Here is a 16124-nt window from a genome sequence, read left to right on the forward strand (position 1 = left end):
GAGCCGCACAGGCACACGGTACACATAGGCTGCGGTCTTCTATGGTATTACAAACGTGGCTGGTGTGTGTCAGACAGCAGACAGCACCCTGACAGCTCACCACCCGACAATAGACCTAACACCCGACAGTGCACCCGACAGCACCGGCCCTCTCCCTTGGTCCCTTCTCTCCCAGTAAGCTAAAAGTACAACTGTGCCCGACGTGAGCGAACACATTACCGCCAGCAAGCGAGATGGGGCGAGATGGGGCGAGATGGGGCGAGATGGGGCGAGATGGGGCGAGATGGGGCGAGATGGAGCGAGATTTGGAGCGAGATTTGGAGCGAGATCCGCCGGCGGGGGCCCCGATCCCCGCCCCGGAGCCGACCGCGGACGGCCGACCCCGCGCCCGTCGTGGCGTCGAATTCTCATCGGGACGCGGCTCGCGGGGGCTCTCTCGGCTACGGACGGCCTACGGGACCGGCCCCAGCTTCGGCTGAGGGCTGCGGTAGAGCCCGACCGACAAGCTTGCCGAGCCTGACGCTGACCTCCCGAACGATGCGCGAACCGCGAAGGAGCGGTGCCGGTGCGGGGTCCTCAGACCTCACCCCGGCGGCCCACGCACGCCGTCTGAGCCTAGCGCAGCGCGAACTCGCTCTCAGCCTAGCGACCCTGAACGGGTGGTAAAAGGCGGCATGAGCGTCGAGGCCGGGCATGAGCGGCCTAGCCTACCGTCTGACCTCGCGGTTGGCGACCTGGCCTGGCTGCGCGCCCTCCTCTCCGGGCGGCGGACGTGCGGCAGGCTCGACGCGCGGCTCGACACCGAGAACCACAAGTCCAAGACACGCTGCTCACCTGGGCCGCTCGGCACGGTCAAGCCGAGGCGGCGCGGCTGCTGCTCGAAGCCGGCGCGAGCGTCGGGGCGACGAATGGCACCGGCCGCGCCGCGCTGTTCATCGCGTGCCAGGAGGACTGCCCCGAGATCGCCGCGCTGCTTCTCGAGGCTGGCGCGGCGGTCGACCAAGCCGGTGAGGACGGCGCCACGCCGCTGTTCATCGCGTGCCAGAACAACGGCCTCGAGTGCGCCCACCTTCTCGAGTAAGATTTTTTCTCCACCCTAAGTCGCACTTTTCTGGGCTCTTCGGCTTGTTTTTCTTCTGGCGGCATGAGCGGCGCCATCCCAACCCGCCTCGCCGACCTGGCTCGGGGCGACCTGGCATGGCTGCGCGCCTTCCTCTCCGGGCGGCGGACGCGCGGCACGCTCGACGCGCGGCACGACACCGACAGGCAGGACACGCTGCTCACCTGGGCCATTCGGCACGGGCAGGCCGAGGGGGCGCGGCTGCTGCTCGAAGGCGGCGCGAGCGTCGGGGCGACGAATGATGACGGCGCTTCCGCGCTGTATATCGCGTGCCAGGAGGGGCAGATTGAGTGCGCCCGGCTGCTCGTCGAGGCTGGCGCGGCGACCGACCAGGCCGACGCTGAAGGCGCCACGCCGCTGTTCATCGCGTGCTACAAGGGCCACCTCGAGATCGCGCGGCTGCTCCGCGGCGCTGGCGCTGACATCAACCAAGCCGAGGAGGAGGGCGCCACGCCGCTGTTCGCGGCGTGCCACTTCGGCCACCTCGAGGTCGCCCGGCTGCTCCTCGAGGCTGGCGCGGCGGTGGCTCATGCAAACGCTGAAGGCTTCACGCCGCTGTTCGTCGCGTGCTACAAGGGCCACCTCGAGATCGCCCGGCTGCTGCGCGACGCTGGCGCTGACATCAACCAGGCCCAGGAGAGCGGCGCCACGCCGCTGTTCATCGCGTGCGAGAACGGCCACCCCGAGTGCGTCCAGCTCCTCCTCGAGGCCGACGCTGACATCAACCAGGCCCAGGAGAGCGGCGCCACGCCGCTGTTCATCGCGTGCAAGAACGGCCAGCTCGAGTGCGCCCAGCTGCTGCGCGACGCTGGCGCTGACATCAACCAGGCACAGGAGAGCGGCGCCACGCCGCTGTTCATCGCGTGCGAGAACGGCCAGCTCGAGTGCGCCCAGCTGCTGCGCGACGCTGGCGCGGCCATCAACCAAGCCAACCAGACCGGCGCCACGCCGCTGTACATCGCGAGCCAGAACAACCACCCCGAGATCGCCCGGCTGCTCCTCGAGGCTGGCGCAGCGATCGACCAGGCCTGCGGCAACGGCGTCACGCCGCTGTGCATTGCGTGCTGGCAAGGCCACCTCGAGATCGTTCGGCTGCTCCTCGAGGCTGGCGCGGCAACCAACCAAACCCAGCAGAACGGCGCCACGCCGCTGATCATCGCGTGCCAGAACGGCCACCTCGACATCGCCCGGCTGCTGCGCGACGCTGGCGCTTCGCTCAACCAGGCCACGGAGGACGGCGCCACGCCGCTGTACATCGCGTCCCAGCAAGGCCACCTCGACATCGTTCGGCTGCTCCTCGAGGCGGTCGCGGCGATCAACCAGGCCAGCGCCAGAGGCGCCACGCCGCTGTACATGGCGTGCCAGAACGGCTACGTCGAGATCGTTCGGCTGCTTCTCGAGGCGGGCGCGGCAGTCAACCAAGCCGCGGAGGACGGCGCCACGCCGCTGTACATGGCGTGCCAGAACGGCTACGTCGAGATCGTTCGGCTGCTTCTCGAGGCGGGCGCGGCAGTCAACCAAGCCGCGGAGGACGGCGCCACGCCGCTGCTCATCGCGTGCCAGCAGGGCCACCTCGAGTGCGCCCGGCTGCTCCTCGAGGCTAGCGCAGCGATCAGCCAGGCCGATGAGGACGGCGCCACGCCGCTGTACATCGCGTGCCAGGAGGGCCGCCTCGAGTGCGCGCAGCTGCTCCTCGAGGCGGGCGCTTCGGCAAGCCAAGCCCGCAACGACGGCGTCACGCCGCTGCTCATCGCGTGCGAGAAGGGCCACGTCGAGTGCGCGCGGCTGCTTCTCGAGTCGGGCGCGGCGAAGGACCAAGCCAAGCAGAATGGCGCCACGCCGCTGTACATGGCGTGCCAGAACGGCCACCTTGACATCGCCCAGCTGCTCCTCGAGGCTGGCGCGGCGGTCGGCCAAGCCTCGAACAACGGCGCCACGCCGCTGCTCATTGCGTGCCACAACGGCCACCTCGAGTGCGCCCAGCTGCTCCTCGAGGCCAACGCGGCGGTCGGCCAAGCGACGAACAACGGCGTCACGCCGCTGCTCGTTGCGTGCCAGCAGGGCCACCTCGAGGTCGCCAAGCTCCTCTCCTCCTACGGCGCCTCCCGCGCCGCGGTGCCGCCCTTCGGCACGCCCGAGGAGGTCGCGAACCGTCAAGGCCACGCCGACCTCGCCGCTTGGCTGGTCGCCAGCCGCGGCTGGACGCCGCTCGCGCACCTTGAGACCCTCACCGCCGCCCGCGCTCTCTCCCTGCTGCGCAGCGGCGCAAGCCTGCACGAGGGCGAGCCGACGCCGCTGCAGCGCACCGCGGGCGGCGAGGGCGAGGTGGCGGCGCTGGTCCGGCGGGCGGCGGCGCCGTGGTCGCCGGCAAGCCACTCGCTCTTCCCCGCGGCGGCCCGCGCGCGGGCGGCGCTCCTCGTCGTCTCGCTCTACGAGATCCACGAGCGGCACCATCTCGACTCGGCAGGAAACACGAACGGCATCGCGGCGCGCGACTTTGTCACGTGCGTGCTGCGCTTCGCGATCACGCGCGAGACGGAGTAGGGGAGCACTGTGGTGGCCCCTCTCACCTTGGCACCGCCGCGGCGGCCTCTCCTGTTGTTTAGTACTAACTGGATCGGACTGCTTGCAGGTCCGTCCGTGAGCTCCCTGGGTTGCACTGGGGTAGAGCATGCGTAGTAAATGTGTTGCACAAACCATGACCCGCACATGAGGCCCGCCCTCTAATCGACCCCCCTTTGACCCCTGTGTTAAGTGACTCCAAACAAACCAGCCTGTGTTAAGTCACTCCAAACAAACAGAAACACTGCTTTCTGATGCCGCTCTTGGAGCACTTGGAGTGATGTCATTACCTTTACGGCTTTAACACCTGGCATGTTGTGCGAGTATATCTAAAGATATAAGGGCCTCGCGTCGTCCGCGACTTATCCCCGTGACCCCCAGAACTCGCGGACCCGAGGAGTCTCGAGCTTCAGCTGGCGATCCATCATGCCGCTCTCGGCACCGCAGCAGCGCGAGCGCCGCGCCGCGCAGCGCGCTGCCGAGGCTCAGGACGCGGCTCGCGGGCAGCGCAACCGCCCGGCGCCGAGCCGGTGCTAGGCCGCCTCCGCTGCGCCTGCTTCCTTGCGCGCCGCTGGACGTCGGCCGAGAAGACCGCTTCCCTCTGGGGACCCGACTCCGCGAAGATCGCGCGCGCGTCGTGAGTGGCGGCGCGCGCGCGATCTCCGTTCCCGGGCACGCCGGTCGCAGTGGCATGGGCTCCCAGGCTCAAAAGCGCTCCCGTCAACAGCGAGCGAGCGCCGCCGCTGCTCCTCCTCCCGCCGCCGCTCACCGAGACTCGGTGCCGCCGTTCTCGCCGCCGCCGCCGCCGCCGCCGCCGCCGCCGCCGCCGCCTCGCGCCTCGCCTCCGTCACCGCCGCCCTCCATCTCGCAGCGGCGCGTCCCTCTGATGGCGCGGGCGCCTCGCTCACCGGCGCCTCGCCGCCGCCCCCCCCCCTTCTCGCGCCGCTCCGCTCGTGGCCGCCGCCTCCCCTGTCAATCCCGCCGCCTCCCCTGTCATCCCGCCGCCCGCACCACCGCCGCCACCGCCTCGCGCCTCGCCGCCGCCGCCACCGACCGCCCTCTCCCCTACGCCGCTCTGAGCGCGGTGCAGGGGGCGAGCCCCCGCGGCGCAGCCTCACCGCAGTGCACTGCGCTCTCCGCGCCCCTGACGATTAGTGAGGAGGTGGTGTTGCACAGCATGGAGCTCGGCGAGCGTTTAGCGAGCCCCTCAGCTAGTGGGACAAAAGCGTCGAAAATGTCCGAAAAAAGCGTGTCTCGAGTTTGTGGCAGCTCCGGAGCCAGCGCGGGCTGCCAGGACGCACCACTCGCGCGTTCGGCGCACTCCCTGGCACCCAGGGAGTGCGCCTAACCGACCAGACCGAATAGGCTCGATGCCGCGCTCGCTGTGGAGCTGCCACAAACTCGCCGCCGAGCGTGCCACCGACGGCGTCCTGGCGGAGGTGGTGGAGTTTGAGACCTGAGGCTGCGGAGGTGACGCCTGAGGTACCGGGCCGTGCACGGCGACTCAGCCGGCGACCGCCACGGGCTCAGACGAGACTTGTCGACGCGTTCCGGCTCAGCTTCACCGTGGTCCTCGGGCGTCTGTCGACGTCAGGACCACCCATACAGCTCGCGGGTTTGAGGTCGCAAGAGCCAAGATGGTGGCGTTTGGACATCCCAACCATCACACAAGATAGCCTGTAGGTGGTGGCGGGACGGCGCAGTGTTTGTGGCACTCGGCAGTAGGCACCCGCGGCACGGCCCCGCTGTCGGCTCTCGCGGGCTGCGGAACCGGCCCCAGAGGGGGACGGTCCGGGCGAGTGTGGCAGCTCCTGCGCTAGTATGGGCAGCCTCTATCATAGCACTACTGATCCTGGTCATTAGAGCTGCCAGGGATAGCGTCGAGTCAAAACCCCTCATATTTGAGACATCGTGTCCCATATACTCGCACAACGAGCCACCTCCCGGCGCGCCAAGCTGGCGGACGGCCACGTCAAGGCGCATCGCGGTTTCTACCACGACGCGATCTTTTTCGTTTTTGTCAAGCGCAAGGCAACTTCAACCTGCTGCTCCACGAGACGTTCGGCGGCGGCTTCTCGCCCACCGCCGTTCTCAAGCTGCGCCGCCTCGCGCGCAAAGTCGCGCGCGGCAGCGTTGACCGCACGGCCTACTCGCCCAAGTACTCGCTCTCTTTTATGTCCCACCATGCAGAGCGCATCTCTCTCTCTGTTGTGCGAGGTGTGAACCGCGCCATTCGCTCTCACCTGGCAACCCTGTCTGCACGTCTCGCGCGCGCGTCTGCACCGTGCCGGGCCCTGTCTGCACCGACAAGACGAGCACCGACAAAAATATAGCAAGCGCGCACCGACAAGAGAGCCGCGCGCCGATGCTTTCCCACCCAGGGGACAGGGCTCTAGATGCTGTTGGCGCTGTCAGAGCGCCACCGAGATCGTTCCTCTATGAAGAGTTCCCTCCCTCGGCCTGCACGCGCGCCGCGAAGTGGACTCGTCACAACAGGGCGCCGCGTCCAGCATCGAGCGCCGCCGCGTCCCCGTGCACCTCCCAGCTGTCTGGCCGCAGCAGCGTGCCGCAGTCCTCGCACCGAAAGCAGGCCTTGTGAAAGATGAGGTTGTCGCCGCGGTGCGTCCTCGCGAGCTGCCGCTCCATCGCGTAGACTGGCTCCGCGCAGCGGACGCAATGGCTCCCTCCCACGCGCGCCGGTGCTCGTCGATCATCTGGCAGGCGGCCTCGTGCACCGCCAGGGCAGCGCGGCTCATCGGCACGGTGCAGACAGGGCGTGGTGCAACCAGTGGAAGCACCATCGGCTCAGAAAGAGCTCAAAGAACACCGATGCTGCCCGAAGCAGATGAGTCACGGCCGCTAGGACAGGGAGAGCGCGGCGGGCCAGAGCGCAGAGGAACGTCAAGGAGAAAATTCACAGAATGATTCGCTCTCTTCCGTCTTTTCGGCGAAGTTTCAGGATGGATTTTTGAGGCAATCAAGAAGAAAATCTGCAAAAATTTCTTCGGCGCGGCGACATACCTTGTGTCCGGATTGGTGTTGCGAGCTTTTTCTTGTTCATCGGCCCGTTCTGCCACTGTCCCCGCGATCCGTTCGTTCGGCGTCTCGTCGGCGCGCGCGGCCCAGGACCGGATTGTCGATCACTCACGTCGGACGCCCCGATGGAAAACACAGGCTCTTCGCCGCTCCTCGCCGAGGGCCGGCACATCGCGGGCCCCGCGACCGACTTCAAGGACCACTTCTTCGACGGCCAAGACGTGCTCAAGACGTACGAGATCGATTACGACGCGGTTGCCGCCTTCGATACAGAGGTCGCATGGTCCAACTTCGTCGGCATGGCGTTCTTCCCACCCACGCTACCGTTCGCGCTGCTCGGATGCGCAACGTACTCATGCCTCACCGTTCCAAACGTCCGTGATGCGACCAACGCCACGCATCTCGCCATCACACGCGATGGCATCAAGTACGTCGTGGACCGCCACCACGCCGCATGCCGTCTCGACTGCCAGGAGGTGGGCCGCACCTCGAAGACAATTCCATTCGACAAGATGACCGACTGCGACATCGAGGAGCCGGCAGGCTCGGTGGGCGCGTGCTGCTACTTGGTGCCGCGCACGTTCAAGGTCGTTCACGTCGACACGGCCTCGTCGGGTTTCGTAGCCTCGTCAAGCGATGGGCCAGCCGTGGAGAAGCACGAGTTGACGCTGCGCGGGCTCAAGGACCCCGACCTCTTCAAGAGCGATGTCTGGGCGATGAAGCGCGGCGAGCCGGTGGACGGTGTCGACGGCACCGTCGCCCCGATGGCCGTATCGATGCATCGTGGCGGTGACGCGCCGCCGAGCCGCTTCCCACTGTCGTCGGTCCCCTCGGACGGCACCAAGGTGCTCGCGCCGCTGCTCGAGGAGCAGACGTCTCTGCTCAAGGACCTCCTCGCCGCGCAGCGAGAGACCAACGAGCTGCTCAAGGCGGGCCGGCCCGTCCAGTGATGAGGCGCCGAATCCCGTGGACGCCTGTGGCGACGTGCCACTCTTGCGATGTGAGCTGCGCCGGGTCGAGTCCGGTCCGCATGCCCACACACTGTGATCTGTGATCTGTGTCGGACTGTCGTTTCGTCGTGCGTCGTGTCAAAAGTGCCATGTGTGTTCATTCAGTCTCCAATAGCAGTGCGCGATACTCGACCCCGACCGCCGGCCGAAACAGCCGCGTCCAACCCGACCTGCGGCCGGCCGAAAATCATTTTCAGTGTATGTAGCTCTTACGTACCTTCCCGGAGGAGCACTGCTGACGGATTTTGTGCGCGGACTTGTATCTAGATACGCCCGCGAATATTTCTCAGATTTATTTTGCATGACCCCTGAAGGGTAAGGCTTAGGGTGGGCGAGGGCTAACACCACACGCTCCTCTCCTTAAAATCCCTGTGTGGTGGCGGCGTGCCGTCCTCCCATCCCTCCCTTGGGTTGTCTGTTTTCTTTCTTTCTTTTTTTATACGTACAAGACAGTAGATAGACAGAGTAGAAGGATCTCCGACCGCGTACCTCCGTCTATATATCTGTGGTACATGATGGTACAATACCGCCGCCACCTTGCCTCTCTCAAAAGGCAGTGGCGAAGATCGCCTCGGCGGGGTCCACCGCCGCCACTTTGTCGTCCTTGCAGTACTTGCGGCGCTTGGCGCGCGGCACGTCGTCGGTGTCGTCGGGCAGCACGCCCTCGATCAGGCGGTGCCTGGTGGGCACGAAAGTCGTCACCGCCGACGCAGGCTTGACCTGCAGCGCGAGCGCCTCCTTGATCAGCTGGGCCACCACCGCGTTGCCCTGCTGCAGCCGCTTGAGCGCGGCGGAGGGGCGAAGCAGTGAGACGAGCGGGAAGCGCACGAGCGGCATCACGCGGCTCACTACTTCCTCCGTGCGGCCCGCACGCGACGCCCAGCGCAGGGCGTGCTCGAGGACGGCGCTCTCACTGGCCACGACGAGCTTGTCCTGCGCGAGCACCATCGAGAAGGACGCTGCGTCGAGCTCAAACAGGCTGCCGTCCGCGACGGCCTTAGGGAGGAACACTGCCGTCAGCTCGGCGAGCGCGTGGCACGCGGAGCCGAGATGGCGGAGCCGCGATGGCGGGGATGCCACGGGCAGCGCCGCGTGCATGGCGTCCCGAAGCCGCGTCCGCAGAGTGTTGACGCCGCCCGACGTGTCCAGCCCCCGCTCGCTGAGCTGCTCCTTGAGCGCGCTCGTGTCGGCGGCCGCGGCGTTAAAGTCGCACGCGTGCGCGCGCAAGCAGAGGAGCAGCTCGGCGGGGGAAAGGGGCTCGTTGACGCTCTCGGTGGCGAGGAGCCACATGTTGAGGACGTCGGCCTTGCGCTGCCGTGCGGGGACGGTCACCGTGCCGCGAACGGTGATCTTGCCCTCTACGGCGGCGGTCGGGATCTCCTGGGGTGAGAGGAAGTCATGCCAGCCGAAGCCCTGCCCCGCCGGCAACGTAGACATCCCGGCATCGTTGTCGCCCCTCCACTCCTTGTTGTTGGCTTTGATGGCGAACTCCACCTGCTTGCCCGCGACGTGCCCCACGTTCTTCATGTAGAGGCCGAGAGAGCCGTCGTCAATGGCTCCTCGCCCAAAGCCAATGCTCGCCCAGAGCCAATGCTCGTCAAACTTGACTCCATCTCGGTCGCGAGGCCGCCAAACGAGGTCTTTGCTCAGCGGGCCGAAGAAATCGATTTGGCTGCCGGTGTAGCCGGGCGACGTGATGTCAATGGCGAGGTCCGGCACGGTCACCGTGTCCTCCGTGACGTTGCTGACAACCTCGAGGATGGAGCTGAGGCCCAGCGTCTTGAAGGCGGGCTGCAGCGCGCCCATCGGCATGAGGCGTGCAAGCGCCGCCGCGGCATCCTCGCGCAGCTTCTGCCAGCCTGCGCTCGCGGCGTCAGCCTCGACGTGCTTGTCGGCGGCGGCGAGGACCAGCGCCGCCGAGCGTGCGTCCAACTTGTTTCGCAGGGCAGACGCTGTGGAGCGAAACACTGCGCCGAGCTCCCACCGAGCCGCGAGCTCGCAGGCGCCGAGCAGGACGACCGCATCCGCCTCGTCGTCTGCGCAGGCCGCGCAGTGTAGCGACTTCATGACGTGCTCGAGGACAGAGAGCGTCGCCTCCGTCTTGATGGTGCCACTCTGAGCCTCGGCAGTGTGCGCGGCGAACATGCGCTCCAGGACGCGCGAGTTGCTTGTGAGCACGTGCCGCAGCGCAGGAACGGCAGTATTGCCATCGAGAGAGAGCAGCTTGACGTCGGGCCTGAAGCTGAGCTGTGCCAGCGTTCGGCCTTGCTCTTGCTGCCGGCGCAGCTCGTCTTGCAAACGGGTCACCTCCTGCATGACTTCGCTCTCAACCGCATCCACGCGCGAGTTGAAGTTGTTAACCTCGGCTGAGCGCTGCCGCACGGCTCGGAGCCTGACGAGGCTGGCGGCGAGGCTCTCTGGGAGGCCCTGCTGCATCAGATAGTCTTGATGGCGGAAGACCTGCCGAAAGAAAACACTTTTTCTGCGCGCACCGCCTCCGCCCCCACCGCTCGACGGCTAGCGCATCACACTCCTCTCCTTAAAATCCCTGTGTGGTGGCGGCGTGCCGTTCTCCCATCCCTCCCTTGGCCTGTCTGTTTTCTTTCTTTCTTTCTGCCCCCACCGCTGGAACGGCCGCTGGGTCGAGGGGCCGCCCCTGAGGCTCCACACCAAGCGCTGCGGCCGCCAATACCGCCGCCGTACCCGCCACCCCCGCCACCGCCTCCGCCCCCGCCGCCGGCGTGGCGGTCACCGTACGGACCCGCGCGGACCTGGGGGAACCCGGAGCCGCCCCGTCGGAGGTTGAGGTTGGAGTACCCGGGGGAGGGGACCGAGGGGGGAAATGATAACGGGTACGCCGGCGAGCCGGGGTGGTGGTTCGACACCGAGTTTGAAAGATCTGTTTCTCTACGTCTCTCTTCACAGGAAAATCCTGTGAAGAAAAGCGGAGAAAAATGAGAAACCTTTCTGCCTCGGCTTCCGTCGGTATACTCCGAAGCGTGCGATGGATTTGCCACCTTGACGCCTTGATCCAACACGTTGGCGATCCAGGACGCGTTGGCGATCCAGGACGCCCAAAGCCCTCACCGTTTGCCAATGGCCTTCACACTGGCCTTCCTAGTCTCCGCTGTTGCCGCACGCCGGTCGAGCATCTCGAGCCCGACAGCTTTCGTCAACACCTCTCTTCCCCGCGCTGGCGGTGAGCGGCGGGCGATTGACAGACCGGCAAACGCTTCTCGAGCCACAAGCCAGGAGCACAAGATCGAGGCACCGCCCGATGCGGTGGCCACCCCTCGTGGGTCGACTGACCTCTTCTCCTTCTCGAGTGAGATTCCCGACTGGCGGGGCGCCTGCGCCTCCGTTGACCGCGCCGACCTCGAGGTCGAGCAGGTCGAGCTCGAGCGGAGTGACCAGGCATCGGCGACCCGCAGTGCACTCGCCACGTCGCCGCACTGCGTATTCGCCCACCCTTCGCCCCTCTAGAACACCTCATGCGCCGCTCTACCCTGCCCTGACTGCTCTGAGCGCTGCCCTGACTGCTCTGAGCGGCATTCGCTTCTATCACTCATCGCGCCTCCTCCTGCGCGCCTGACGGAACCCCCCCCTCTCCCTTCTCAGGGAGAGAGCGAGGCACCCGACATGGACACGACCGGCAGCGCTCCCTGGTACCGCCTTGTGGGTTCCCTCGTGCTCGAGTCCGGGGAGCCACCCGGCTGCTGGGCCGCCCCTGGCATGGAGCGCGCGGACCAGGCGATCAGCGTGGACCAGGCGATCAGCGTGAACCAGGCGATCAGCGTGGACCAGGCGATCAGCGTTGCTCTCTGCCGCGCCGCCGCATCGCGTATCGCCAACCCGTCACACCCCTCTGGCCTGCCTGCCGCACGGCCTGCCCTGCGTGCCATGCCAAGCCACTCGCTTTCACTCATCGCGCCTCTTCCAGCGTGCGTGACGGACTGTCGCACGCGCTTGCCTTTCCGCAGGCGGAGATCAACACGGCCGAGACGAACACGGCCGGCAGCTCTCCCCTCCTCATCGGTGCCCTCATGGGGTGCCTGGGCTTCTCTGTCGTGGCGCTGTCGTGGAGCGGCTCCTCGGCCAGCAAGACTGGCCCCGACAAGGTCGACGGCCAGAAGCGCTCGAGGCGCGCCAAGGAGAACGAGGTCGTGGCACTGACTGGCAGCACTCAGATCTTCTTCTTCTTCTTCTACTTTGTCGCAATGGTCGGCTTGTGCGGCGTGGCCTACGAGGCCTTGAATACTCGGGGGCGCGGCGCCATGTCGGGTCTCCTATCCGTCAACAGCATCGTGCCCGACTCGTGTGCGGCCGACGCAGCTTGGCAGGCCCGGAGGCTGGTCGAGACGGGCCTCGTCGGCGCGGGAGCCTTGCTGCTCAAGCCAACCGCCGCACACGTCCGTGTGGCCGCCGCCGCGCTGCTCGTCGGCAGGGCGGCCGCGCAAGATGTGTGTGGCGAGTGCGTCGCGTGCAAGTGCGTCGAGTGCGTCGATGGGATCCCTTCGGGATGCTATCCCTACGATCCTACCTACGGGCCCGTGGACGCTGAAGAGTGCATACTCTACGGTGGCATTGATTGCTCCGTCTCATCGCCATCGCTGCCGCCGCTGCCTCCACTACCGCCACCCTCTTCGCCGTCGCCACCCTTTCCGCCGCCGCCGCCGCCGCCGTCGCTGCCCCCGCTACCGCCGCTTCTTCCACCATTACTGCCGATCTCTCCGCCACCAACCTACGCCGCAAGCACCTTCACCGAGCTCCGCGACTCGGTCAACAACCAAACCGGCAAGCCTGGCGACCTCGTCGTCGAGCTGCCAGAGGGAGCCCGCCTCGAGTGGGCCGTCTGCTCGCAGCTTCGCGTGCACTCCGTGCACATGACTCTGCGGAGCGTGGGCGCCGGCGCAACCCTCGACGCCATGAACTGCTCCCGCCACTTTGACGTCGCCTTTGGCGGCACGCTCGAGCTCGAGCGCGTGCACCTCGTCAACGGCGGTGCGCAGGCGAGCGGCGGGGCGGTCAAGGTGCGGCACGGCGGGACTTTGATTGCGACCGAGTCGTCGATCGAGGGGTCGAGTGTAGTCTCGCTCGACGGCGCGGCGTACGGCGGCGCCATCGACGCCTCGAACGAGATGGCGATTGACAGGGTACTGGAGAAGCTGAACGCACACCGCAGCAGCATCACCTCGGTCGCCCACTCGCCCGATGGGAGCCGCATCGCCACGGTCGGCAACGACAAGGCGCTGCGCGTGTGGGACGCCTCGGACCTGTCCTCGCCGCCTCTGCAGAGGCTGAACGCACACAGCAGCATCATCTTCTCGGTCGCCTACTCGCCCGATGGGAGCCGCATCGCCACGGTCGGCAGCGACAATGCGCTGCGCGTGTGGGCCGCCTCAGACCTGTCCTCGCCGCCTCTGCAGAGGCTGAACGCACACAGCAGCAGCATCTCCTCGGTCGCCTACTCGCCCGACGGGAGCCGCATCGCCACTGTCGGCTACGACGGTGCGCTGCGCGCTTGGCCAATATCCTACTTGTACCTGCAGCGTGACCCGCAGCTCCCGCCCCACGTCGAGTTGACATCCGTCACCGTCGCTCGTTGCGCCGCCGTCGGCCACAAGCGTGCAAGCGGCGGTGGGCTCTCGTTGCGATCTGGCGATCACGCCCTGACCGCTTCCACGATCACAACGTGCGCGGCCACCTCCAGCGCCTCGGCATCGGGCGGTGGACTCTTTGTCCGCGACGCGACGTTTGCCATCCAAGGCGCCGCCTTCGTTGACAACGACGCCACCGTCGGCGCTGCCATCGCATACGAGTCTGGCCCGACCTTTGACGCGGTGTCGACGCTGAGCAGCACGCGGTTCGTGGGAAACAGCACGAGCACCGTTTTCTTTCCCTCAGCCATCACTTGGGAGTGCAACCTCGGTCAGTGGTCGTCAACAGTCGGAGAGGTCTCGGGCGACTTTGAGGGCTGCGCCAACCTCTGCGCGGCGGGATCAGTGGGGACAACTACCTCTCACATCACCCCCACGTGCGGTGGGCCGTGTCCGCAGGGCAGGTATTGTCTTGAGGGCACAGTGACACCGACACCCTGCGCAGCGGGCTTCTACATGCCCGTCACCGGCGCAGCCAGTGCCGAGTCGTGCATCCCGTGCTCTCCGGGGCACAGCCAGTCCAATCCTGGCGCAGACAGCTGTGACGCCTGTCCGGCCGGCACATTCGCGAACCAGCTCAACGCGACGGGCTGTACGGATTGCCCCGCGGGAAGCTTCTGCCGGCACATAGGCACCGTTCAAGCGCTCGAGTGTCCTGCGGGCCGATACCAAAACGAGACGCGTCGGACCGAGTGCAAACAGTGCCCCCCCGGCCGATTCCAGCCAGAGCGCGGGCAAACCTCATGCGACAGGTGTGACGCGGGAGGGTTCTGCGATAATACCGAGGAATGCGGCGGCGGCTTCACGCCGTGCCGTGCGGGGACGTACAATGAGGAGGAGGGCAGCAGCTCGTCCGATGCCTGTCAGCAGTGCCCCCTCGGAACCTTCAGCCCGACCACCGGCGCAAACAGCAGCGGCACGTGCAAAAGCTGCCGCGCCGGGAGCTTTGGCGCCAGCCCCGGGCAGAGTGAGTGCGAGCTGTGCGCCCAGGGCTACTACCAGAGCGAGCCCGGCCAGGCCGCCTGCGTCCGCTGCGCGTCTGGCAAGTATTGCCCGTTGGGTTCGTCGCGCGAGCTGGACGCGCAGTGCGAGGCGGGCACGTCCGCCAACGTGACGGACGCCGACGGCGACCCCGAGTGCCTCGCCTGCCCTGCCGGCTCGTCGTGCGCAGGAGGTGGCGCCGCGCCTGCCGTGTGCTCTCCAGGCAGCATCGCCTCGTCAGCCAACATGTCCACGTGCGAGCTGTGCCCGAAAGGCAACTTCGCAGCCTCCACTACCGCTTGCGAGGAGTGCGAGGCGGGCACCTACGCGGCGAGCGACGGCCTCTCGCAGTGCACTCCCTGCCCCCACCCCCTCAGCTCTAAGAGCGGCGATGTCACCTGCTCCATCTGCAAAAACGACTTCTACTTGAAGGACGCGAGCGCCCTCCCGGATGACGTCTTCCAGAACCCAACCGAGCACTGCAAGCCGTGCCCACCCAACGCCAACTGTAGCGCCGGTACCGCTCTCGCGTCCCTCGGCGTGCACGTCGGCTACTGGCGCGCCTCCAACGCCACCTCGGAGCTTCACCACTGTGACTCAGAGACGTGCTCTGGTGGCTCCGGCCAGCCCTCCCGCCGCCGCCACCTCACCGACGGAGATGACGACCCGTACTGCACCGCCGGCCACACCGGCCCGCTCTGCGAGGTCTGCGTCGCGGACTCGGACTACTTTAGCTCTGCCGCGGGGCGCTGCGTCGCCTGCCCCTCGACGGCTCGCTCCGTCAGCGTCTTCCTCCTCTTTGTCATCGTCATCGCTGTGCTCGCCGCCGCCTACGCTGGGCTCCGCCGCCTCCCCCTCTCCCGCCGCCTCCGGCAGCGGGCCACCCGCATCGAGTCCGCGGTCGGCCTGCAGCCCAAGTTCAAGGTCCTCGTCAGCTTCTACCAGGCGAGCAGCATCCTCGGCGTCGTCTACGGCGTCCGCCTTGACGAGCACTTTACGCGCTGGCTCAACATGCTCAAGCTGTTCAGCCTGGACCTGTTCGATGTTGCCATCCCCGGCCGCTGCCTCGGAGCCATGAGCACGCGGCTGCTCGTCGCAGGGATCTGGCCGTACGTCGCCGTCGCCCTCGTGTCGCTCGCCATTGTGGCGGCGGCGGCGGTTCCCAACGTCGAGCAGGCATTCGACCACCAGCTGCTCGGCCGCCTCCTTTACTGGGCGATCTTCATCTTCTACCTCGCGCTTCCCTCCGTCTCGCGCTCCATCTTCAGCGCGAGGCTGTGCGAGTCCTTTGGCTACGACGACGCCACAGGCCAGCGGATCAGCTACCTGCTCGCCGACCCCTCGCTCACGTGCGACGACGGCCCGACGTGGGACGACAAGACTAGCGGACTCGCGCCGTACTTTTGGGCCTTCTTCGCCCTCTGGCCCGTCCTCGTGCCGCTCGGCTTCTTGGCGCTGCTGCTCCGCGTCCGCAAGCCCGTGGCTGCGCAGCGCGCTACGCCGCTCTCCCGCGCGACGAGTTTCCTCTGGCGGGACTACTCTGCCGGCTTCCTCTTCTGGGAGGTGCTCGACCTGGTCCGCAAGATCTTCCTCACCTCGATGTGCTCTTCATCGACCAGGAGTACGGCTCCAGGAAGCTGCTGCGCACCGTGGTGCTCCCGTTTCTGATATAGCCATGTGTCTACGTTCGCTCGCGCTCCCGCTGTCGATCGCCCGCGCGCAGACGGTTGAATCTGCCGAGTCCCTCTTTTTCTTTTT

General features: G+C 66.9%; 3 protein-coding genes across 3 annotated transcripts in view; 1 reads left to right on the forward strand and 2 right to left on the reverse strand.

Moving 5' to 3' along the window:
* Nucleotides 1–6169: 6169 nt before the first annotated feature.
* Nucleotides 6170–6483, reverse strand: EMIHUDRAFT_246971 (hypothetical protein; the record flags this gene model as incomplete). The annotated part of the gene is made up of 2 exons (XM_005765694.1): nucleotides 6170–6340; nucleotides 6418–6483. The coding sequence occupies 2 exons, from the start codon at nucleotides 6481–6483 to the stop codon at nucleotides 6170–6172; spliced, it is 237 nt and encodes a 78-aa protein (XP_005765751.1).
* Nucleotides 6484–9406: 2923 nt separating this feature from the next.
* Nucleotides 9407–10164, reverse strand: EMIHUDRAFT_371128 (Hypothetical protein; the record flags this gene model as incomplete). Its single annotated transcript, XM_005765695.1, has 2 exons — nucleotides 9407–10080; nucleotides 10102–10164. Coding segments are annotated over 2 exons (352 nt in total), but the record flags the coding sequence as incomplete, so codon positions are not given.
* A 660-nt stretch (nucleotides 10165–10824) lies between these two features.
* EMIHUDRAFT_470743 (hypothetical protein) overlaps nucleotides 10825–16124 on the forward strand; it is a gene marked incomplete at both ends in the record, with an annotated part of 6839 nt that continues 1539 nt past the window's right edge. Inside the window, 4 exons of the mRNA XM_005765696.1 lie at nucleotides 10825–11118; nucleotides 11347–11541; nucleotides 11709–12881; nucleotides 15243–15941. Coding sequence (XP_005765753.1) covers nucleotides 10825–11118; nucleotides 11347–11541; nucleotides 11709–12881; nucleotides 15243–15941 — 2361 coding nt within the window. The remainder of the gene's footprint in view (nucleotides 11119–11346; nucleotides 11542–11708; nucleotides 12882–15242; nucleotides 15942–16124) is intronic.

This window comes from Emiliania huxleyi, assembly GCF_000372725.1.
Source record: "Emiliania huxleyi CCMP1516 unplaced genomic scaffold EMIHUscaffold_540, whole genome shotgun sequence".
NCBI lineage: Eukaryota > Haptophyta > Isochrysidales > Noelaerhabdaceae > Emiliania > Emiliania huxleyi.